The following is a 21,801-nucleotide window of genomic DNA, read 5'->3' as shown; positions in this document are numbered from 1 at the left end:
AAATTTATCTTGATTTGTGAAAAAATACTTATGAAAAGTGATTTTGGAGTTATTTAAACACTCCTTAAGAGGTGTTTAGTAACCCTCAAAAGTATTTTTTAGAAGTACTTTTTCGACAAACTCTTCTATATATTTACTTCGTAAACCGTAAAAATACTTTTAAAATTATGATTTGGTTTCTATCCCACCATCTGCTTAAGTCCAGGACCATCAATGATGTGTGTGTGTCACTGTTTGTTCTGCGCACAAGCAGTCATGGAACATGCACAAGATTTCTGTCGTACAAATATCTACGCAAAGAGACAACAGAAACACTATGACTCCAGCAAGACCCGTGATCCTCAGCACTGACACATAAAAACTGTCTCAGGTATACTTGGGTGCCGCAGTTACCGCTTATCCCCAAGAAACCCACATTCCCCGATCCTTTCTCTATTTGCTTCCTTCCAAGTTCAGCTCAGGTTCTCAGGAGTTCATGGCTACCACCATTAAGTTATCTGCCTCTGCCTTTCTGATTCTCTTGTTAGCCAATTCACTGGCTCTGAGTTCAACTACTAAGCCTAGGATTTCAGCTTCTCCAGTAGTTTTACCATACGCCGCCGCGCCAGAGGCCTCTTCGTTCTTCCCCATTCCGACGGCAGATCGACCTTTGAGCTCGACAGGCCAGGCAGATTCATCGGCGGTATTGGCGCCAAGTTCCGGTGAATTTCTCGGTAAGAAGAGTTCTGGTTCAACTAGGTTGGATTCTGAAGCTGCCATTGTTGGGCTCCTGCTCTGTAATCTCTTGGTAACAAGCTTACTTGCGGCTTGAGGCTCTCCTTATTTAGGGGAGGTTCTGGTTTCCACCTACTAATTTCCCTTCAATTTTAATCCATGTTTAGTGAGATGCCTGCTTAATTACGTGATGAAACAGCTTGTCCCATGTCCTAACCTTTGCATCGGTAATTTGAATAATATCTCTTGCTATGAAAAGATCATACAGTTGAATTGCTTTCCTTTTCAATTTGTGAAGATTCTCGGAGACTGTTCCTTTGATGAATCAATGTGATTTAACGCCGAAATAAAACCTTACGGCCCAGAGACTGTTCATAGTGATAGCGGTGGCTTCATTTGAATATACTCGATGTGCAATTAGTAACCCTCTATGGGTTTAAGAATTCAGATAACTGGTCATCACGCTACCGAAGAGAAAGGCCGGCCCGGCCCCTGACCACGGCTCCTTGATGTTTTCAAGACATAGAGCGCGAATTACGAAAGAGAAGGAAGAATAAAGCGCTTAAGCGTCTGGAACTATTGCCATTGACCTTTGATATATTAACGGATAAACCCTCGTGGTTGCTGGCGAGAGAATACGTCAGACTTCTCTTCAAAGAAGGTTACGCTACTTGACTAGTTGACTTGCTAATTAAAATTGTGTATAACAATATTTAAAATTTTACGCGATGAAATAAATTTGATAGATGTTCTTGCCAGCCACTATTTATTGATTAAATTTAAAGAATTGTTTGAGTAATTGAAGTTTGAATCTAACCATTTGATACATTTGATCTTATTCTGGGATTAAATTACTATAATAATAATTTTTTATTATTATTTTTCTTTCTTAATGAATAAAAACAATTCAGTTGTTCATGAGTAGAATTGTTAAGTTGCACTTGATATAAATCATAACTACTGCACCTAATTTATAAGATGTCATACCATGCATCAAATGAACCTCTAGTTTTTCTTTTCTTTTATCAGAGTTTATATCGAGTACCTACGACATTCGACCAAAAAAAATATAAGAGAGCATTAACTTTTGTGAGTGATTTGCTGTTTTGTTAACCAAAGCGGCTTGCTTGGATGTAACTAATAATAGAAAGATATTTTTCTCCAAGTATTAAAAATAAATCATGAACATAGCCCAAAAAAACAGAATATGAGCGTTATTTTGCCTTGATTATTATTACTCAGTCTTTTATTATTGTTTTAAAAAATATGAACATTATTTTTTAATATAAAACTGGGTATCACCTCCATTCGTTGATACAAAGTTTAAAATAATCATACTACTCAACACTCATAACATACTCAAAAGATGTATAATTATATTTGTTGGAAAGTTTTATTTATTACTAGAAATTTTATTTTTGGTTCATTTCATTGCCGCAAGAGTCGCGCGGGGTGCAAAAGCCCGCGAGGCCTTTTTCGGTTTTTCCGTTCGGAGCCCGCACGGCTGCTGGAAGCAGCTACAGTATTGTCAGGCGGGACGAGACGTTAGGAAGCGGGAGAGACCCTTCTCCTTCTCTCCTCCCGCTTTCATTTCCCGCTTAGCACTTTCCTTTGCCTCGTCCTTCTTCGCACTGCAACTATGGACTCTTCAGATGCCAAACGCCGCCAATCTCTGATCCCGAACTTCCTCTTCTCCTCTGCTTTGTCTGAGAAATATCTGCCTCTGTGGAAAATGCTCGACTCCTCCTTCATCCGTGACTCTTCTCCTTCGAATCTTGAAACAGGATCGTCGAGCAAGAGCTTCATGTTTCCGTCTCCGAGTGAACCTGGCAAGATTGAGCTTTACTCACCAACATACTTTGTCACTTGTACCGTTGGTGGAATCCTCAGTTGTGGACTCACTCACATGGCAGTCACTCCTCTTGACTTAGTCAAATGTAATATGCAGGTAGGATTTCTCTCTTGATCTTATGCTTCGGATGGAATTCGACTTAAACTGATTTTCTCTTGATCCTCGGATGGAATTCGACTTATTCTTTTTTTTTTTTTTTTAAATTATAGCATTGTGGTCTATTAGTCATAATTTCGCTGTAATTTAGATCTGCGCCTTTTTTCAAACTTTATTACTAATGTCAAACTGGCATGCTCATTAAAGAGATCTGCGAGTTATGATCGCTGTGATGAATGTGAGGAATCTTTTCATTTTTCTAAGATTTATGACTGAATTTCGTTTTTCTTTTCTTAAGCTTCAGAGGTATGTTCAAGATTGCTGATCTTGGCCTTTTTTTTTGCGATTCGCATTAAGATTTTCACAATTTTTATATGTATCACGGCGTTTTGCTTGGTTCCTGTGATTGTTAATTTTATTCTGTAAAGACGTTGATGTGGAATCAGTAGGAAGATTCGAGAAAAGCGGAGAGAAGGTAGGAGAGGGAAAGAAGGAGTAGCGTCACGAATCCACATCCGTTTAAACACTAATTAGCGTAGAGAATTTTATTATAATCGGTTCAGGCTGTCATTACTCGTTAGTGAGCACTTGATATACGAGTCGGAACCAGTTTCGGTATGACTCATAATAAATTCAATTTATTCGGAAAACAAAATACTGGTATAATGAACGAAAGGATAATGTGAACCTAGCAAAGGTATGATTAAATTAAATTCAAAATAAAGCCCCTTAGATTATTTCTAATTGTTAACCTTATTTTTAACTCTTAATTCTTAATTCAAAAATAATTAAAAATTAATAATACCTCCCTTCATATTCCTTTCCCATTCTTCATTAAGAAGCATCCTCCGTGGGGGACACTTTGATACGAGAGGACCTTGATTTTTCTGTTTATCTTTGTCTTGTTGTGGAGCTTCTTAAAGTATTGCGTCGCAATTGAGTAGTCATGGTGTAAGTAATAGTTAAATACTAATAACTCGGGTTTCTTAAGTGAAATTTAGCCATTTTGGTTTGTCGCGTGTTATGCATCTGTGCTGTGAACTATCACCTTTGGCATCCTCCCGAAGCACCAGGTTTTCAGCTTAGATTTTATTATTCGCTTACGAAATATGGCATTTTATTTATGTACTCAAGCTCGAAGCATTGAATTTCATTTATTCATGGCAGAACAAACAGATTTATGTAATCAGATTTAAATCTTGGCTCTGATTTATTGCTAATTCAGATTGACCCTACAAAGTACAAGAGTATCTCATCTGGATTTGGAGTTTTGCTCACGGAGCAAGGGTTAAGGGGCTTTTTCCGGGGCTGGGTGCCGACCTTGCTTGGTTACAGTTCTCAGGGCGCCTTCAAATTCGGATTCTATGAGTTCTTCAAAAAATGCTATTCTGATATTGCTGGCCCAGTGTATGCCGCCAAATACAAGACCTTGATCTACCTTGCTGGTTCAGCATCTGCTGAGGTTATCGCAGATGTTGCACTTTGCCCATTTGAGGCAGTAAAGGTTCGGGTTCAAACTCAGCCTGGTTTTGCTAGAGGACTTGCGGAGGGGCTTCCAAAACTTGTGAAATCTGAAGGAACTTTAGGGTATGGTTATAAATAAGTTAGTACTGTTGCGGTAGATGGTAGTGTGGCGTTGTGTATATCATTACTGCAATCTAAGATGCATAAATGATGAAATGCCTCATGCCTGGTAATTTCAGGCTGTACAAAGGCATAGTTCCTCTTTGGGGACGTCAGATCCCATGTGAGTTCATTTTGTGCTTCGCAGATTTTAGACTCTCCATTGTAGTTTTCTTAAAACTATGAGGATAACTTTTCTTGGGGCTCAAAAATGTTGCATCTGATATGAGAGTTCTCAAACAGAACTTTGTTTTTGCAGATACTATGATGAAGTTTGCTTCGTTCGAGACCGTTGTTGAGATGATCTACAAATTCGTCATTCCCAAATCAAAGAATGAGTGCAGCAAAAGTCTGCAACTTGGTGTGAGTTTTGCTGGAGGATATCTAGCGGGCATGTTGTGTGCAATAGTGTCCCATCCTGCTGACAACCTTGTCTCCTTCTTGAACAATGCGAAAGGGGCAACTGTTGGTGATGTGAGTACCAGTCCTGGTGAAGGTTTATTTTGAGGTGTGAAGGACCATTTTTGTGGTTTAAAATAATACTACCTCCGCTCCTTAATATAAGACCCCGTTTGACTTTTATTTTGATCCTAAATATAAGACCCCAATCGACTTTGTCTCTCATATTTATACATTTTTTTTCAAAATAGCCCTTCTAACAATAATAGTTCTAGCCAATACACTTGATTAGCAAGGATATTTTAGTAAAAACAACATCTATTTAGGATAAATAACTAACTCAACTTACTTCTTTAATCTCTTCAAATTAGTCAACTGGTTTTTATAATTAAAACCGGAGATAGTATTTAAATATATTCATGCATCCCCACGTGCATCTAGTGGTGGAAGCCGGAAGGCTTGAGCTAGTTGCATAGTTTCACCCTATGTTTTCGACTCCCTAATGCAGGCTGTGAGGAAGCTTGGTTGGTGGGGTCTCTTTACCCGTGGTCTCCCTCTCCGTATTGTTATGATCGGAACTCTCACTGGTGCTCAATGGGGAATATATGATGCATTTAAAGTCTCCGTGGGGCTGTAAGTAATATAACTGCAAGTCGGTTTATTTCATGATCTTTATTTAAACGTGGTAATAATATTTTTGTTCCCTAACCAGGCCCACCACCGGTGGTGATGCTCCGTCTTCTGCCCCTTCTTCTCCAACAGCCGAGCTTACGAAATACGAAGGGGCAGCGTCCAAAAAATGAGTCAAGTTTTGTCCGATGAAAATTATAAATCCAGATCAAAGGGATTGGAGACCATGAATAAACAGAAATAGTAAAGCTGCGCGAGTCCACTCAAGCACCGTGGATGAATTTCTTTTCGGTATTTGGACTCTGATTCCATTTTTCTTAGTTACAAATTTTTTGAAGGATGGTTTTGCTCTCATCCTTTCAATTGATGTAACTTTTTGCATATCAGGTCATATGGTAATACATATTTTCATGTCTACACAAAAGCATGGCCCATATTCAATTTTATGTTCTTTCATGTTGTAGAGAGGCCATATGTTTGGTTGGTACCTAGGAGGTTTAAGGACCCATTTTTCAGTTAACCCTCCTGGTCGTATTCTTTAACTTGAAATTGTTAATTGCTAATGTCTTGGTCCGCAGAGAAAAGATACTGTGTATAGTTTATGGTGCAAAATTTGCCCAAGCTGCAGCTGCAGCCTGATAAGAAAATTTTTAATGAATTTGAGTCTGATATTGAAAATATATTGGTATAGGCTAAATGTTGGAAATATGAAGTTTTCTTTCTTTGGGGGAGGGGTTTGATTCCATTTAAATCAACAGACCCCAAAAGCCAAATTAAATTAATTGGTTTTGCCATCATAAAAACTTATCTAACATTATTTGCGATCAGTTTTGTTCAATTTCTTCCGAATGATTTATTTATTCAACTTAATAAATTATGTTAAGTTTTGAAATCATTAGACAATGTATGTGTGAAAAACTAAAAACTGATCTGAAATTTTATTTAATTGAATTAATCTAGATCAATCTGATTTTTCTTTTCAATGGTATTTCAACGTAAGATTGTTTATTATTAGTTATTATTTAAGAAAAAAACGCTGTAGGGCATTCCTATGTGATTGCACCAACGGATCCTACTTATCAAACCTTTGCAATACTTTCAGGTGAATGCTTAAATATAATGATAAAAAATTAAGTAAATGATCATAATATTTTATTGCTTCTAATATTTTTATGATGGTAACTATGGTGACAGCAACAACGGTAGGAAATAGGAATAACAGCAACGATGATAATTCTGGCCCGGGGGTGTAAAAAAAAAAAAAAAGCTGCGATGATAATTATGGCTTCTGTCGGCTCATTCTCACGCATGACAAAATGGAATCTAATCTCCCGGCTATTATGGGGGGAAAAGGGATGGAATAATCTGCCAACCGGAAGAATAAAACATGATCTTTCCAACAGCCGCACATTCGTAATAGAATGACCTTATGTAACGCGTTCTTCAGGCCCAAAGCAGACCCTTCCCTTTTTGAGGTTCAGCAAAATAAGACGACTTTGAATTCAGGTCACCCATCAGTTGATTTAAAACTGATTGCATTATAAGAATGAAAAAAAAAAAAAAGTATCTACTATCTTAAGGACAGAACTCAAGGAGTTTACGAATAGACGCAGAAAACAGGGACTAAGTTCCTACTATCCACTGCAACTGAATAGAAACTCCCCCAAAAGAACACGAGGATTCATTTGTGTCAAAGAACAACCCCATAAAAATGACGGCATTACACCATGAAGCATACCATACAGTCCAAATCAAGTGGGCTCTTATTGTAAGTATGAGCTTGAGCAACATGCCTTCTCTCTCAATCTAACTTGGTTCTTCCCCCCTGCTGCAGCTTCGCCGGTTCAGCAGGGAAGTATTTTACACCCACCAGATCACCAACTTTACTGATAACCTATCAAAGAAGAACAAAATTTCATGGAAGTAATATTATTTTAACAAAATTTCAAAAAATTGCGTGGGGCATCAAATAATTTGAAGATTAAGCGGTTTTTTTTTTTTTTAATTCCCCGCCGGTGAACTAAGATATAGCAAACAAAAAGGAAATAATGGCGCAACAAACTCAATGATTAACCACTTCAAAGATGCATCTCTAAGTTAACCGTCGAATGGAAGTCAAAATCTCATGATCTTACCTCATAAGCTCTAATAAGGTATACTTTTTAGATAAAAAACACGTAAATGATGCCTTTTCATTAGTCACTTATTAAATAAAAAACACGTAAATGATGCCTTTTCATTAGTCATTTTTTAAATAAAAAACACAAATGAAGCCTTTTCATTAGAGTCACTTTTGAAATAAAAAACACTTAAATGATGCCTTTTCATCAGAGTCATTGAATGAAAGTCAAAATATATACCTCCAAGGCTTTGATAAGGTCTTCTCTTGAATGAGCAGCAGATATGCATATGCGGGCTCTTGCCAACAATAGTGGGGTTGCTGGAAAAGCCACAGTCACAACAGCAACCTGAAGCAATTGCAGGAATTAATTGAAAAAGGAAATTGCTTATCCGAATTGGGGGTCATTAACAAGGATATTAAATGCTTGAATGTCCTCACATTCTGCTTTAGGCACTCCCTAGAGAAGGCAGGGATTTTGGCTGGGTTGTAAAGCATGATGGGCATTACAGGGGAATCATTATCCCCAAGAACCTCAAATCCCATCTTCTGCAATTCTGACCTGAAAAAATTGCTATTCTCACGAATTTGTGCAAGTTTTTGGGCACCTATGAGGAAGCAAGTCAAACAAGAAATTTTAGTATTGCAAAGACGAAGCAAGATGTACAGAATTTGGAACAATTCAAATGAAGAAAGTAAAAAGCCAGGGGGCAGCAAAGTGCCAGACAGACCTCTATTGGAACCATCCTCTCCGAGAATAACCTTTATGGAAGATATAATTTGTTGCGCGGCTGGAGGTGAAATTGAAGTAGCATAAAGATGAGCAGGGCAAGTGTACTTCAGGTACTGGATAAGCTCCTAATAGTTTACCACATATTCAACAATACAATTAGACTTCAAATAATTGGCGGCCCCAGCATTCAATAGCACAGTGTACAAAACTGCGGAAACATAATATGAAACACTAACCAAAGAAAAACAACTTTCAAACTCAAAAGTTGTGCCACAAGTAACATTAATAGCACCACAATACTACTTTGGTTGCACGAAATGGAATAAGAACCTCTCGATTTCCTCACATCCTAAACCCTTCTCTTCTATATGTTTTTTACTTACTTCTTATACAATTAAGGCACATTATAAATAAACTAAATAACATTCGAACACAAAAAATTGCCAACCTTAGACCCTGCAATATAGCCTCCACATGATCCAAACGACTTGGTGAATGTCCCCATCATGATGTCAACATCAGCAGTATCCACACCTAAGAGCTCACAGACACCTCTTCCAGTTTTGCCCACGGCCCCAATGCTGTGTGCCTCATCCAAATATGTGTACGCCTATAAAGAAATGAAAAAATGAGGAAAGCAAAACTAAATCCAAACAAAACTTGATGAGAACAAGTTGACCTTGAACTTCTTTAGATTACCAACACAAAATCCTCATGTCAAAAACTACATATGTAAAAGTTAAGCTCATCAATTATGATCCAGACCAAGGAGTTTCTTACAACAACTCATGACTTGCTAAATTGAGTTGTTCGGTTAAATTTTGAAGATCCAGGGCTCTTTGCATTTTACAGGTGAAAAATTTATGAATTGATGCAGACAAGAATCATTACGGATGAACAATTTATGGGAGGCCCCATCAAGTTTATGAAGATTATTCATGAGTTAAAGATATTAAACTGAAGTTGGCTTACTAAAAGCACCCATAAGATAAACGGACACAAAGTACGGAAATACTTTGGCACCACATCAGATCTATCATTATAAGTTATAACTTACCTTGTATTTTTTGCAGATAGCTATGATCTCTGGAAGTTTACATATCTCTCCTTCCATGCTGTATATCCCCTCCACAATAACAATTATCTTCTTCCAGGGCCTGTGGGTCCTTGGCTGTCCCTCAGCAATTAGTTCTCTCAAAACCTCTTCAAGATGAGATGGAGCTGCAGATAACATGACCAAGAAAATAGTAAATAAATAAAATAGTCATCTTTGGAAGGATCATAATACTTAAAAAAAAGCATCGAGAAAGGAAAGGAAACACAAGAATTCAAAGTGCAACACCCACAGAAATCCTTCAAAGTATGTGAAGTCGAAGAACAACAATCAAAGTAATTCAGTGACATCTACATCTACAAACATATCAGGAAATTAAAAACCAGAGAGATATCATGAAATGATCTCCATTTGGCATGCGGGAGAAATACTCACTATTGTGCTGGAAAACACGAATAGTAGCTCCAGAACCACGTGCACCATTAACAATGGAGTTGTGGTTCAATGAATCACTGATGATCAAACTTCCCTGCGAAGAAAAGTTACATCAATAATAAAAGAACAATCCAATTGCCTAGCATCTGTAAATGGTACAATTACATCATCTTTTGCAGACCTTCCCCATCAGAACTGGAAGAACAGCAGAGTTGGTGGCATAGCCCATTCCAAAAACTATAGCAGCTGGCTTACAAACAAAGTTGGCGACACATGTCTCCAATTCATTGTGCAGTGCAGTAGTGCCTGTTAGAGTAGCCATATTTTATGAATATCTCGGCAAGCAAACTTTTTTTTTTTTTGGGTTGTGGGAATTAGACTACAACTAATACACATACCCCCATCCACCCGACTACTGCATGTGCTTGCAGAATACTTTTTCAGTGACTCAATTGCTCTGGGTGTACAATATTCATCTGACGCAGCAAAACCAAGATAGTTGTACGATCCCAAGTTAAGGCATCTGCTTACTTTTGTCGTTCGTCTACATAAGAATAACTGGGTTATACAAAATTCGAGAGCAAATAACTCGAGTAATAAATTTTTCGCAAAGAAAAATTGAACATCCAAATAAATCCCAAAAAAATCCCAGTAATTCAAGAAATTAATACTTCAGGGTCTTGTTATTATCGTTGGAGTAGCGCTCCACTACATCAAACCACGCATCAGGAGCACTAGATATTGGTCTTCCAAAGCAATCCTACCAGAGAAAAAAAAAATGAAAATATCAATACTTTCTGAATTAAATAAACATATGATTGAATATGAACCACCGCAAGTATGCAGTGTTTGTATTTGTTAGTTATATAGCAATTTATTTTGCATTTAAGAATCAAATGTTCTGCAAATGCAAGATAAGAACAAAAATATCTAACAAGTATACAAGAACTGATCAAACAATCGTCGCACAGCTCAATGATTTTCCATATATAACTAGCTTGACACCAATGTCAGCACACGAACTCAATTTGAGTACAATCAAGCTTACAGGGGCACCAAAAAAAAAAAGTACAGTATAAATGAAAAACGAACCAGTAAAGTTGTTAATTATATACCTGAATACGAAGATACAGTCGACGAATATAAAAATCTTCGAGTCCTAAACATATCGGCGCGTAACCCTGCTTGCCAGAATCAATGTGTTGAAAAAACCAAAAAGGCATAAGGCAAAAGCATTATCCAGAATAAAAGGAGAGACGGGAGAAACCTGAAGGTTGTTAGAGCTGCACCAGTCCAAAAGTTTCCTGAAGAAATCTCTGATTTGACCGAAGGCAAAGAGCAGACCATAGCTAAAGTAGGTGCTCAATGCCGTCAAGTATGGAATTGCAATCATCTTTAATCTCCACCAGAAGAGAAACCAAAGCTAGAATCAAGGACGAACACACGGATCTGGTTTGAAAATCAGGAAATTATAAAAGAGGTGAGTAAAATTGACCCGGCGATCCAATCAATAAAAGCATTGGAGCATGGACCAGTCGGCGGAATGAAAACGACAAGGGAGTGTTAATGCTGCTAGCAGCAGGTAGGCGTAGTAGGAGAAGGAAGAAAAGGATGAGCTCACTCCAACCAAACCAACCCCCGAATGAATCTGGTGAGCACGTTTATTTGAATCGTACCAACTCCAAAATAATTCATTCAGGAAGCCTTGCGTTGTTTACTTTGATCCACAAAATCGAAAAATCGGATGCGAGACGAGTATCGTGAGGCTTCAATGGGTCGATTTGGTTTTTCTTTTAAATAATTAAAAAGGGGCTGAGCCCCACGATTTCCGATTATACAGAACACGAGGAGCTAAAGCCCCAGACCATTCCTTCTCAGTTGACAGTCCTCACCAACCATTCTACTTCCTTGAGGGGTGGTGCTGGTAGCTCTTGAAGAACCTTCACCTCGAAGGCCAGGTAGAGCAAAAGCATCGGCAGCTTCATTTGTTTCTCGTCTGCCTTGCTATACGTTGATTCCTTTGTTCCATCCATCATCGGCCCCTTAATTCTTTGGTCCAAATTACGTTTCAGTACCCTGTCTTCTTAAAATTTATCAGGAAGGTTTTTTAATCTCTTTTACCGGCAAAAAAATTTGTCTCGATTTTCATAAAAATATTTTTCTCTCAGACACTCTCTTAACGGTGCAATCAGCTTTTATATAACATTTCTTTTTCTTTTGTTAAAAAAATAGCAAATAAAGACTCCCGATATATAAAATTATGATTTAGAACTCTTAATTTGAAAAATAACAAATAAAGACCTAATCTCATATTGTAAATATAAAATTTTGATGAAATATCTGAAATGCTTTTTAGTAAGTCGTGATTTGATCTATTGAAATTGTCATTCACTAAAGTAAACTTGTCATTTTCCATAATTAACTTGTCATTTGACATACTCTCAACCAAGTTGTGATTTGATCTACTGAAATTGTCATTCACTAAAGTGAACTTGTCATTTTTCATAATCAACTTGTCACTTGGTCGAGCAGTATTTCAGACATTTTACCAAAATTTCATATTTATAATATGGAATTGGGTTTTTACTTGATATTTTTTAAATTAAAAGTCCCAAATCATAATTTATATATTAGGGGGTTTTTATTTGCTATTTTCCCAAAAAAATTTCGATTTCAATCGCTGACATTCCACGCTGGATTGTAGGGGCTCATGGGCCCATAATTTAAAAGGGTGGCCCTCTTTGTGATTTTCATACAATGATTTTTTTTCCCCCAAAAGACGGACCAGATTCGTTTTCCCTGTGGGGCCCTACGTGCAAAATGAGTCATTTATTTAAATAAAATCCTCTTTTCTCAGGCCAAAAAATAAATAAAATCCTTTTTTATAACGCATTAAATAATATAAATTAAACACATCTTCCTATATATTATGAAAGAATTTAGGATAAATTATACTTTTTTTTTTTGCCAACTAAATTATGCTTTATTTATAGTTTAAAAATAACGCAACTTGCTATGAATTTTAGAAATAACGCCACTCCGTATTAATTTTATTTCTAGTGGGAAGGATCAATTATTTGAATAGAGCGGATAATAACTCACACAGTACTGCTGATTACGATTTATGAATAAAATATGCAACGAGAGCATTCCAAAACTTTGTTTGGTATTATGATGGATATATGTCTTACAGATACTGCATGTTAGATTTCTTTGCTCAGAAATGGCCACAGACACTTGAGGGATCCTCCAGAAGAGATATTTCAAAATTATTTTTCCTCGCGGATGTGTAAGGTTATATACGAAGAATAGATCTAGCTAGTTCCAATTCTACTGCAACTTGCCACATTAATTAGTCCGACAAATTTACCAGTAGGAACTCCGCCAAACGAACGGGAAGATTCATTTGTGTTTAGGAACAACCCTATAAGAATGACAACAAGAGCATGAGCAATATATTTATGTTTCTACTTCCCCTGCTTCACAGGAAGGTATTTTATGCCCACCAGATCACCCACCTTGCTGATGACATATCAAACAAGACCAATCTCAGCAAGCAATAACACTACACAGAATTTCACAGAAATATGTGGGGCATCAAATGATTTGAACTTATATAAAACGGCATGTTTGGCTCCCTGCCTCAGATATAGCAGTCAAAAGGAAATAAAGGTGCGACAAGCTCAATAATTGACATTTCGAAGGTAAAGTGACACATAACATTTCACGGCCGCTAAAAAGATGCATCTATAACAATTAAGTGAGGGTCAAAATCCCATGATCTTACCTCCAAGGCTTTGATAAGGTCTTCTTTTGAATGAGCAGCAGATATGCATATGCCTGCTCTGGCCAACAATAATGGGGTTGCTGGAAATGCCACCGCTACAACAGCTACCTGGAAATGCGATGCATCAACAGAAGGAATTAATTAAAAATAAATAAATTACATATCCAGATTGGAGAATATCAACTAACAATGATCTAATATATATTCATGTGCTCACATTTCGCTTGAGGCGCTCCCTTGAGAAGGCAGGGATTTTTGCTATGTTGTAAACCATGATTGGTATGATAGGGGAGTTATTGTCCCCAAGAACTTCAAAACCCATCTTCTCAAGTTCTGACCTGAAAACATTATGAATTCATGCACAAATGGATCATTACTCATGACATTATCATATGAAAAATTTATGGGAAGCCCCATCGTGTTTATATACGAAGATTTTTCACGAGTTAAAGACTTTAAACCATTATACCTGATATTTTTTGCAGATAGCTATGATCCCTGGAAGTTTGCAAAGCTCTCCTTCCATGCTGTATATCCCCTCCACATCAACAATTATCTTCTTCCAGCTACTATGGGTCCTTGCCCGTCCCTCGGCAATTTGTTCTCTCAAAACCTCTTCAAGATGAGATGGCGCTGCAGATAACATGTTCAAAAAAATAGTAAATGAACGAAATATTGTTATCTTTAATTCGTAAGCATCATGAAAAGGAAAAAAAAACACAGCACGGAGGGAGAAAAGGAAACACTAGAATTAAAAACCAGATAGATATGATCATGATAATGATCTTCATTTGGCACGGGGGAAAAATACTAACTATTGTGCCGGAAAACACGAATAGTAGCTCCAGAACCTCTTGCACCGTTAACAATGGAGTTGTGGTTCAATGAATCACTGATGATCAAACTTCCCTGCAACTTAAAGGGAAGTTATATCAGTGATAAATAAAAAGCAAGCTAATTGCCTAACGTCTGTAAATGAGCTATTTTGCAGACCTCGCCCATGAGAACTGGAAGAACAGCAGAGTTGGTGACATAGCCCATTCCAAAAACTATAGCAGCTGGCTTACCAACAAAGTTGGCGACACATGTCTCCAATTCATTGTGCAGAGCAGTAGTGCCTGTTAGAGTAGCCATATCATATTTTATGAATATATCTAGACAAACTTTGGTGGTAATTAAGCTACAACTAATAATACACATATATATACATATATACCCCCATCCACCCGGCTACTGCATGTGCTTGCAGAATACTTCCTCAGTGACTCAATTGCTCTGGGTGTACAATATTCATCTGACGCGGCAAAACCAAGATAGTTGTACGATCCCTCGTTTTTCTGCATAAGAGTGATTGGGTTATGCATAATGTGAGAGCCAATAACTCGAGTAATAAAGTTTTTTGTGAAGAAAAATTAAACATTCAAATACAGCCTGGAAAATAGATCAAGCCCATAACACCGATCCATTTAAGCTCGAGAGTCGCAAGAATCAGGCCTCAGATTTAAACCTTCAAACAACAAGCATGCTTTGGTTTGTTTATTTAAAATCAAATTTTATATAATGATTTGGTTTGTTTAGTTTTGAACTATGGTTTATTCATTGGAACTTCAAACGATAGGTTAATATAGACCTTAGATAATGATTTGATTTTTGTTATATGTGTTAATGTTTTCGAAAAGAAAGGACTTTTATAATTGGACTAACTTGTGATTTATTTGAAAAAAAAAATTAAAAAGAATGTGTAAAAGGGCCTAGGCGCGCAGGGCCAACTTTGGACCCGCAAGTTGGATGGCTGAGCTTTGCCAACACTATCCGTTTTGCAAAAGTAGGCTGTTTAAGGCTGGGCCAACTCGTTTTGGAGCCCTACATCCAAATAAATAAATAAATAGAAACCCTGTAATTCAATAAATTAGCACTTGAGGGTCCTGTTATTATCGTTAGTGTAGCGCTCCACCACATCAAACCAGGCATCAGGGGCACTTGATATGGGTCTTCCAAAGCAATCCTATAACGGAAATTAAACAGAAAAAAGGAAAAAGAAAAAGTTGAAAACATCAACGCTTTGCGAATTTAATTTGTTAAGCATATAATTGAATACTACCTCTAGTTTTTAATGTAAGAACTAGTTGATGAATTTGATTAGATTAAAAAAGTTTATTAAATTAGTTATTTATAATAAATAGATGTTATCTTTTCTATAATACTCTTACTAAACATATATATTACTTAGAACTATCATTTAATAAAATACTTAATATATATAACTGCTATAAGAATTATTTTGAAAAGAAATAAATAAATATGAGAGATAAAGTAGATTAGGAATTGTATTTCGGATCAAACTCAAAACCAAACAAATTCTTATATTATGAACCGGTGGTGGTGGTATAATAGATGGAGGGATAAATGAAAATCGGAGCAAAGGCCCTAATTATAAACCTGAACGCGAAGATACAAGCGGCGCATATAAAAATCTTCCAATCCTAAACACGTGCGCAACCCTGCTTGCACGAATTAATGTGTTAAAACAAAAAAACAAAAGGCATATCGCAAAAGCAAGCATGCATATGACAGGAGAAACCTGAAGGTTGTTAGAACTGCTTGCTTATGACAGGAGAAACTGAAGGTTGTTAGAACACCAGTCCATAAGTTTCCTAAACCAATCTCTGATTTTACCGAAGGCAAAGTGCAAACTGTAGCTAAAGTAGGTGCTCAATGCCGCCAAGTATGGAATTGCAATCATCTTTAAGAGAAACCCAGAGCTGGAATCAAACACACACACACACACACACACACACGGTTTCAAAACCTGGAAATTCTGAAGATGTGAGTAAAACTTCGCCGGCGATCCAATATAATTACAAGCATTGGAGCATGGACCTGTACGTCGGAGGAGTGGTAGGGGTAAGCATGAGAAGAAAGAAGAGGCTGAGATCATACCGGAACCGAACCAACCGTACCCCAAAATGATTGGGCTAATTTAGCACGTTTGTTTGAATCGTACCATCTCTAAAATGATTCAGGAAGCTCCCTTGTTTTGATCCACAAAATCCTTGTCGAACTGTAAAACCCACAGCCATGGAACTCGTTTAATTTGCACATTATGGCGCCCCAGATGGAAAACGAATTTCTCCGGCTCCAGAAAAATAATCTTCGCATGAAAATCGACGACCACGTACACTTCACAATTATGAAGCCTATGAGCAGCTCTACCCAGCGTGGGAATTCCCCCCCCCCCGGGCCAACCCCCCCATATGATGGACCCAGAAAAGGTATTTCAATTGCTATTTTTCTTTACACAACTTGGTAATTAATGGGTAGCACGGTCTACCATTTTGAAAATGTGCAGATTTATTAAGATTAATCAATATTAAAGTGAAATGTTGATGTTAACCTATGATACTGTCTTTTGTGGCAATTGTTTGATAATTTATTTGTGGGCGGGCCCTCCAATGGTATTGACATTTTTGGGCTAAATAAATTCCATTTTATGATATTAATATAAAATGTATTTTTTATATGCAAAAAAATTATTATAAAGTAATGTTGGCACTTTTCTTATATTTTATGCAATTTACGAATATATATATATCCATAGCATTTTTTCGGGGGAAAAAAACTTTTTGAGTATAATTCCTTTTAAAGCTAGCAAGACTAATTAATATTTGTTTGAAATAACTTATAAGTAATTTATAAGGAATTTTTCAATTGTAATTTATGAAATACAGGATAAGCATATGAAATAAATTTTGTCTCGACTTACATGAATGTGTTTATTGACCGTGAATACAAACAAGTCGTAAACAGTCAGCTCTCAATCCTTACTAATGAGTTGTATTTTTTTTTTGACCAAGTACTAATGAGTTGTATTTGGTGCATAGGTTTTCGTTTTTAAAAATAAAGCTGTGATCTGCGATGCTTGTGCGCCATTTGTGCATATGATCTTCTGTGCATTTTCGTGCATCATTAATATCATACAATGTCATACTTAATTTTAATATTATCACTAATCCTAAATGCAAGACTTTTTTTGTATACTACAAAGGAGTTATTATATTTAGGAATAGAGGTAATATATTCATATTATTCAGTTTGAAACGAAAGCAAACATAAAATTTAGAGATGCGAGAACCAAATTTACTATATAGTATGTGCCTCACACATAGCAATTTGAGCATGAGTACTATCCAGCAATAAGGAGTAATACATGATAATAGTAGCCGTGTATTGAGGTCAAAGAAACACAAAGTGGTCTGGAGATCGACGACTACTCATTTATTCTACACATTTCAACACCAAAATCAGCACACTCTTATAAGTTTCCCTCATTACCAGCATGAAGAAACCCATACACTCACCATTCAAAATAATGTTTTGTCTTCGTCTTCATGATACCATATGTTAATCAGTGTCTTGATAGTAGTATATAATCAAAATACAGCAGAAATCGATCCAAACTTAATAGAAGTCATCGAGCGACAAATTCTCGACCGAGCCGAAGGTCTCGACTGATCCAATTCTCGAGAAACTGGTCATTGATCCTCCCAAAAAGTCAAGTGGAGAATCATTTGAGAATGTGGTTTCATAGATGAATGACATGTGATCTGTGTCATTCATTGTGGGATAGGCCATCACACTTAGACTGTTTGACTTGTTAACCTCATAGTCCTGTAGAAAGAGATCGTTGATGTTATCATCACTAGATATGCCCATAAAATCGTCCTGCTCAGAAGCCTTCTTAGCTTGGATCACCTACAATGTTCTCACAAATTAAAACATTACATTATTAATTGAAACGAGATTACCTGCAATTAATAACTTCCTCCCACTAAGTTATGGTTAAAAATAGAAGAAATTATTTTCTGCTTTTCTGATATAATGAGAAAATTATTCGATTTGCGGCACATACATAATTAAGGGTTTGATTATCCTGATAAACCACTATGGAATCTCCAAGACGCAAGCCATGTGTGCTAACAAATTCCCCTGGAAAAAATATTCAACACTAGAGTCATAATCTTAATAAAGATATGTATTCTAGCATACAAGTTAGCACATAGAAGCTGAAATTGAAGGGGGAAAAACACGTCGAGCTAATTAAGGATGTACCGTATTTTCAAGTACATACATCCGACTGTTGTTGTTAGGCCAAAACCTGCATGTTTTATATTATAGAGAACTTTCACTACATTGGATGTCATACATATGTATCACTTTATATAAACAATCTTGAACTGTAAATCCAAATTATATCAATTTTTTGTTCAAGACATAAATGAATCTATGTTTTTTTTAGTCATCAAATTGAATAAATTAAAGGTATGCATAAGAGACCTGTATTTGAAGCTCCAGACATGAAGACCGTCTATATCATCCATGCTTATAACAATTCCTTCTTTAGACTCAAGGATGGGAAGGAAAGCCTCTGCTGCTTTCTGCAAATTTGGATTAGTTTGCCTTCTATTTATCAATTAGGCTCATTTAAGGCAATAAAATATAATCTCTACGTAATATAAAATCCTCGAAAAGCTATATATTATTTGCAAGTTGTCAACAATGTAACTCACTTCAAATTATGTCCATCATGCAGCTTACATGTTTCGCTAGTTTAAGACAACATCTCAGATAGGATTCAAAGTTCTCTCAATTCAAAATGAGAAAATATTCATTTTTACAAGTTGAACAATTTAAATTTATTTATATTGAAAATTAAAATAATAAGTTAACTGAATATTTAAAATTCATTCGAAATAATCATTTTCCTCCCACGATTTTCTTGAATACAGCTAAAGAAATTAATAATGCTAAAATGCTAAATCACAAGGAATTAAGCAATTGGAAAACCTATATACCTTTGGGAGCACCATCCTCCGGAGGGAGCTTACGTCACTGTTCTTGAGCTCCTTTTGGAAAAGGAATCTCAACCTACCCTGATCAATTTCCTGAGAACATATAGATATGAAGTTGTGAGAAATCAAGCATTATTCATCTTATAACTAGATACCAAACAAAAAGTAATAAATTTTGTAAAGCAACGTAGTTAAAGGCAAAGTTTTACTTTTTAGGTGAAGAGGACACATACGGAACCATGTTCACTTAGAAACCGACAACTAATTGTTACTTTTCGGCGAACCAAAGTTTGGAACCACATTATATTCAGCAAATACGTTACGATACAACATACTATATATAGCAATCCCGTCACCATACATGTATGATGTGATTCTAAATACGCTATTATAATACAAGATATACTTTGTATATAGCAAACAAGATTTTCGGGATTGAGAAGTAAAATGCCATCATGCCCAACATGTTTGGTCCTTTAGAGTTAATATTATGGCAATTCTGATAAAGTGGGCAGAGTGCCCAAGGTTACATCATGTCCAGCATGCTCTTATATCGCTGTCCTTAACACATTTTCCCAAATGCGTAAAGTAGACAGCATAAATATTTAACAGTGCACTTCAACACTACCAACGCTCTAATACATAAAATGCTCCATTAACAAATATTCAAAGCAGAGTCTATTTCACGTTCCCCTTTTTTTGTGTTTGTGAATAAATGGTACTGTATATTCCTTGCTTGCTCCACTCCACTTCAATAGATTCACACAAGCTTGAAACTCGAAATGCGCCTGACTTATGTCTGATTATCCACCTCGTTAACTGCGCGGTTCAATTAATGATAAAAGGAACTGCCCAATATACTATATATCTGTCTTTTCTTTTCATTCTTACCAAGAAACTATCTTTTATATTGGTGTGACCTCTGTTAATTTACTCTTGGGGTTTAATATGCCTGCGTTATATTCCGATTCTATATCGGAATCCTCCATTTATAAGTATGACGTGCGGTGACCCCTTCATTAATGTCGCAGCGTTTCTGCGAATTGGAGATTGCAAATAGCTATAAGGTGATTCTTAAAACTCGTATCACATATCCTGACTATATACTGGGGGAAAATAAAGACCTGCCCCTACAAGTTCGGACATAAAACTGATGGCTCAGTTTTGTGTGACCATCACGAGACAAATAAGCACACTTTTCTAAAGAAAAGACACAATGCAGATCAGGAAAACTAGAGCATTTGAGATCGGAGACGAGATCATATCAAAGGGAAAATATACATGAAGAGAGAGAATTAAGATGATCACAAAAGGCAAAGATAGAGATAGTGAATAAAAAGGGAATAATCAAGGTGCTAGACACTAGATCTCCATGCCAAAGCACAATAAAATAGCAATAAAAAGAAGAGAAACAGAGAGCTCACACGTGGAGGGGGGAGAGGATTGTTGTGAGATCGAAGCGGGGAGATTGGCACGTGCGAGGACGAGGAAGTAGGAGGAGGTGGCGGAGGGAGATTCATGGACACGGTGGAAGACCTCCTCTGCCTGGCCATCCTTTTCTTCCTGTGAACGGTCCCAAAAGCAGTGGTAACGGCAGCGACAAGGCCCAGGTCTCGGATCGGACGACGACCCGACCCGCGATTAATGGTGGTGTCTGCTGGGACGGTGACAAGGCCAAGCTCAGCGTCAACACCTGCCATCAAGGCACAGGCCTCGTTTTTGCGAAGCAGCTTCTCTCCCTGATCCATCATCATTAGCTTAGGGTTTTTCTCGCTCCCCTCAAACACCACAACTCACAGTGAGTGCTTTGGTTTCTGTGATACTGTAGCGCTATCTCTTTCTCTCTCAGTCTGAGTGTGTGTGCAGAACGCGGGGGCAATGGACGCTCGGCAATCACGAAATGGTTGTGGGGTTTGGTGTTCAAAGAGTTCAATGGTGGACTCTCTCCCACTCTCTCCTCTTTTTCCTTTCCCTTTGGATTTTTTCTATTTTTGGCAAGCGTTTTTGTGATTACTCTCCCTGGTTTTCATGACATTTGTGCAATCTGCATTCATGCCTCTCTCCCCCCCTTCTTCCCTTCCTCTCTTTTACTTTTACCACTCTCACGCATACAGAGATATATTATAATTCTTCCCTCTTTTGGGTTTCGCCCTTGCCAGATTTTTACCTCTAAATGGGTTATGGGTAATGGGTTAGTCTCAGATCAGAATGGTGCGAGCTGCGACAAATGTTGAACTCGCATTGACGGCTGCGCTTTGCCTTGGCTCTTTCTTTGGTTGCTTTGTAAAGTAATAGAAAAGAAGCGAAACCATGGTTAAGGGGTTGGGTTGGGTTTGAGCATGGGATGGTTGGAGAGTGGCCAAGCAGGAAGAGACGGATGGAGGATGAATGGAGACGAAAGATGGACAACGAAGAGAGCCTCCAGGTGTTGCAAAAGTTCTGAGTCTCACAACAGAAATCAATGGCGTTTTTGGCTCTGTATTGGACTCTCCGTCTTTCTTTCATCTTAA

The 21,801-nt window shown here is 37.2% G+C and overlaps 4 protein-coding genes and 1 pseudogene across 5 annotated transcripts; 2 read left to right on the top strand and 3 right to left on the bottom strand.

Moving 5' to 3' along the window:
• The first annotated feature begins 368 nt into the window (after positions 1 to 368).
• Positions 369 to 968, top strand: LOC114719785 (uncharacterized). Its single transcript, XM_028905315.1, has one exon. It carries the CDS (start codon positions 476 to 478, stop codon positions 809 to 811), a length of 336 nt encoding a protein of 111 aa, XP_028761148.1. The 5' UTR covers positions 369 to 475; the 3' UTR covers positions 812 to 968.
• Positions 969 to 2,291: 1,323 nt separating this feature from the next.
• LOC114719783 (mitochondrial phosphate carrier protein 3, mitochondrial) lies at positions 2,292 to 5,898 on the top strand. Of its 2 annotated transcripts, XM_028905313.1 has the most exons (6): positions 2,292 to 2,662; positions 3,888 to 4,249; positions 4,366 to 4,409; positions 4,545 to 4,759; positions 5,193 to 5,317; positions 5,397 to 5,898. In XM_028905313.1, exons 1-6 carry the CDS (start codon positions 2,354 to 2,356, stop codon positions 5,485 to 5,487), a joined length of 1,146 nt encoding a protein of 381 aa, XP_028761146.1. In that variant the 5' UTR covers positions 2,292 to 2,353; the 3' UTR covers positions 5,488 to 5,898. The 2 variants fall into 2 exon arrangements, with proteins under 2 accessions (XP_028761146.1, XP_028761147.1); XM_028905314.1 differs by lacking the exon at positions 5,397 to 5,898 and having other exon boundaries at positions 4,545 to 4,793; positions 5,193 to 5,257.
• Positions 5,899 to 6,572: 674 nt separating this feature from the next.
• LOC114719809 (long chain base biosynthesis protein 2a) lies at positions 6,573 to 11,626 on the bottom strand. Its single transcript, XM_028905347.1, has 13 exons — positions 11,521 to 11,626; positions 10,923 to 11,104; positions 10,771 to 10,836; positions 10,327 to 10,415; positions 10,054 to 10,199; positions 9,837 to 9,961; positions 9,656 to 9,749; positions 9,224 to 9,387; positions 8,615 to 8,776; positions 8,165 to 8,291; positions 7,875 to 8,041; positions 7,675 to 7,782; positions 6,573 to 7,208 (listed from the first exon to the last, which is right to left on the bottom strand). The coding sequence occupies exons 2-13, from the start codon at positions 11,046 to 11,048 to the stop codon at positions 7,116 to 7,118; spliced, it is 1,467 nt and encodes a 488-aa protein (XP_028761180.1). The 5' UTR covers positions 11,049 to 11,104; positions 11,521 to 11,626; the 3' UTR covers positions 6,573 to 7,115.
• Positions 11,627 to 13,188: 1,562 nt separating this feature from the next.
• LOC114719796 (long chain base biosynthesis protein 2a-like) lies at positions 13,189 to 16,185 on the bottom strand. Its single transcript, XM_028905329.1, has 11 exons — positions 16,080 to 16,185; positions 15,882 to 15,943; positions 15,359 to 15,447; positions 14,861 to 14,873; positions 14,659 to 14,779; positions 14,436 to 14,560; positions 14,258 to 14,351; positions 13,912 to 14,075; positions 13,660 to 13,791; positions 13,443 to 13,550; positions 13,189 to 13,203 (listed from the first exon to the last, which is right to left on the bottom strand). The coding sequence occupies exons 1-11, from the start codon at positions 16,183 to 16,185 to the stop codon at positions 13,189 to 13,191; spliced, it is 1,029 nt and encodes a 342-aa protein (XP_028761162.1).
• A 1,715-nt stretch (positions 16,186 to 17,900) lies between these two features.
• Positions 17,901 to 21,045, bottom strand: LOC114719786 (B3 domain-containing transcription factor FUS3-like; annotated as a pseudogene).
• Positions 21,046 to 21,801: the final 756 nt, after the last annotated feature.

This window comes from Neltuma alba, unplaced genomic scaffold, assembly GCF_004799145.2.
Source record: "Neltuma alba isolate B1F8T4 unplaced genomic scaffold, ASM479914v2 tig00011952_pilon, whole genome shotgun sequence".
Taxonomy (NCBI): Eukaryota; Viridiplantae; Streptophyta; class Magnoliopsida; order Fabales; family Fabaceae; genus Neltuma; species Neltuma alba.
Note: the sequence above shows the minus strand (reverse complement) of the source record. Positions and strands in the feature narration are given on the sequence as shown.

Excerpts from the sequence above, each read along its gene's own strand:
- LOC114719785 (XM_028905315.1), top strand. The coding sequence starts at position 476 with ATGGCTACCACCATTAAGTTATCTGCCTCTGCCTTTCTGATTCTCTTG.
- LOC114719783 (XM_028905313.1), top strand. The coding sequence starts at position 2,354 with ATGGACTCTTCAGATGCCAAACGCCGCCAATCTCTGATCCCGAACTTC. Across the intron at positions 4,410-4,544 it reads TTGGGGACGTCAGATCCCAT|ATACTATGATGAAGTTTGCT; the intron begins GTGAGTTCATTT and ends TTGTTTTTGCAG. Across the intron at positions 4,760-5,192 it reads AAGGGGCAACTGTTGGTGAT|GCTGTGAGGAAGCTTGGTTG; the intron begins GTGAGTACCAGT and ends TCCCTAATGCAG.
- LOC114719809 (XM_028905347.1), bottom strand. The coding sequence starts at position 11,048 with ATGATTGCAATTCCATACTTGACGGCATTGAGCACCTACTTTAGCTAT. Across the intron at positions 9,962-10,053 it reads CAGTAGTCGGGTGGATGGGG|GCACTACTGCACTGCACAAT; the intron begins GTATGTGTATTA and ends CTACTCTAACAG. Across the intron at positions 7,783-7,874 it reads GGGAGTGCCTAAAGCAGAAT|GTTGCTGTTGTGACTGTGGC; the intron begins GTGAGGACATTC and ends CAATTGCTTCAG.
- LOC114719796 (XM_028905329.1), bottom strand. The coding sequence starts at position 16,185 with ATGATTGCAATTCCATACTTGGCGGCATTGAGCACCTACTTTAGCTAC. Across the intron at positions 13,792-13,911 it reads CTATCTGCAAAAAATATCAG|AATGTTTTCAGGTCAGAACT; the intron begins GTATAATGGTTT and ends GCATGAATTCAT. Across the intron at positions 13,551-13,659 it reads GGGAGCGCCTCAAGCGAAAT|GTAGCTGTTGTAGCGGTGGC; the intron begins GTGAGCACATGA and ends TCGCATTTCCAG.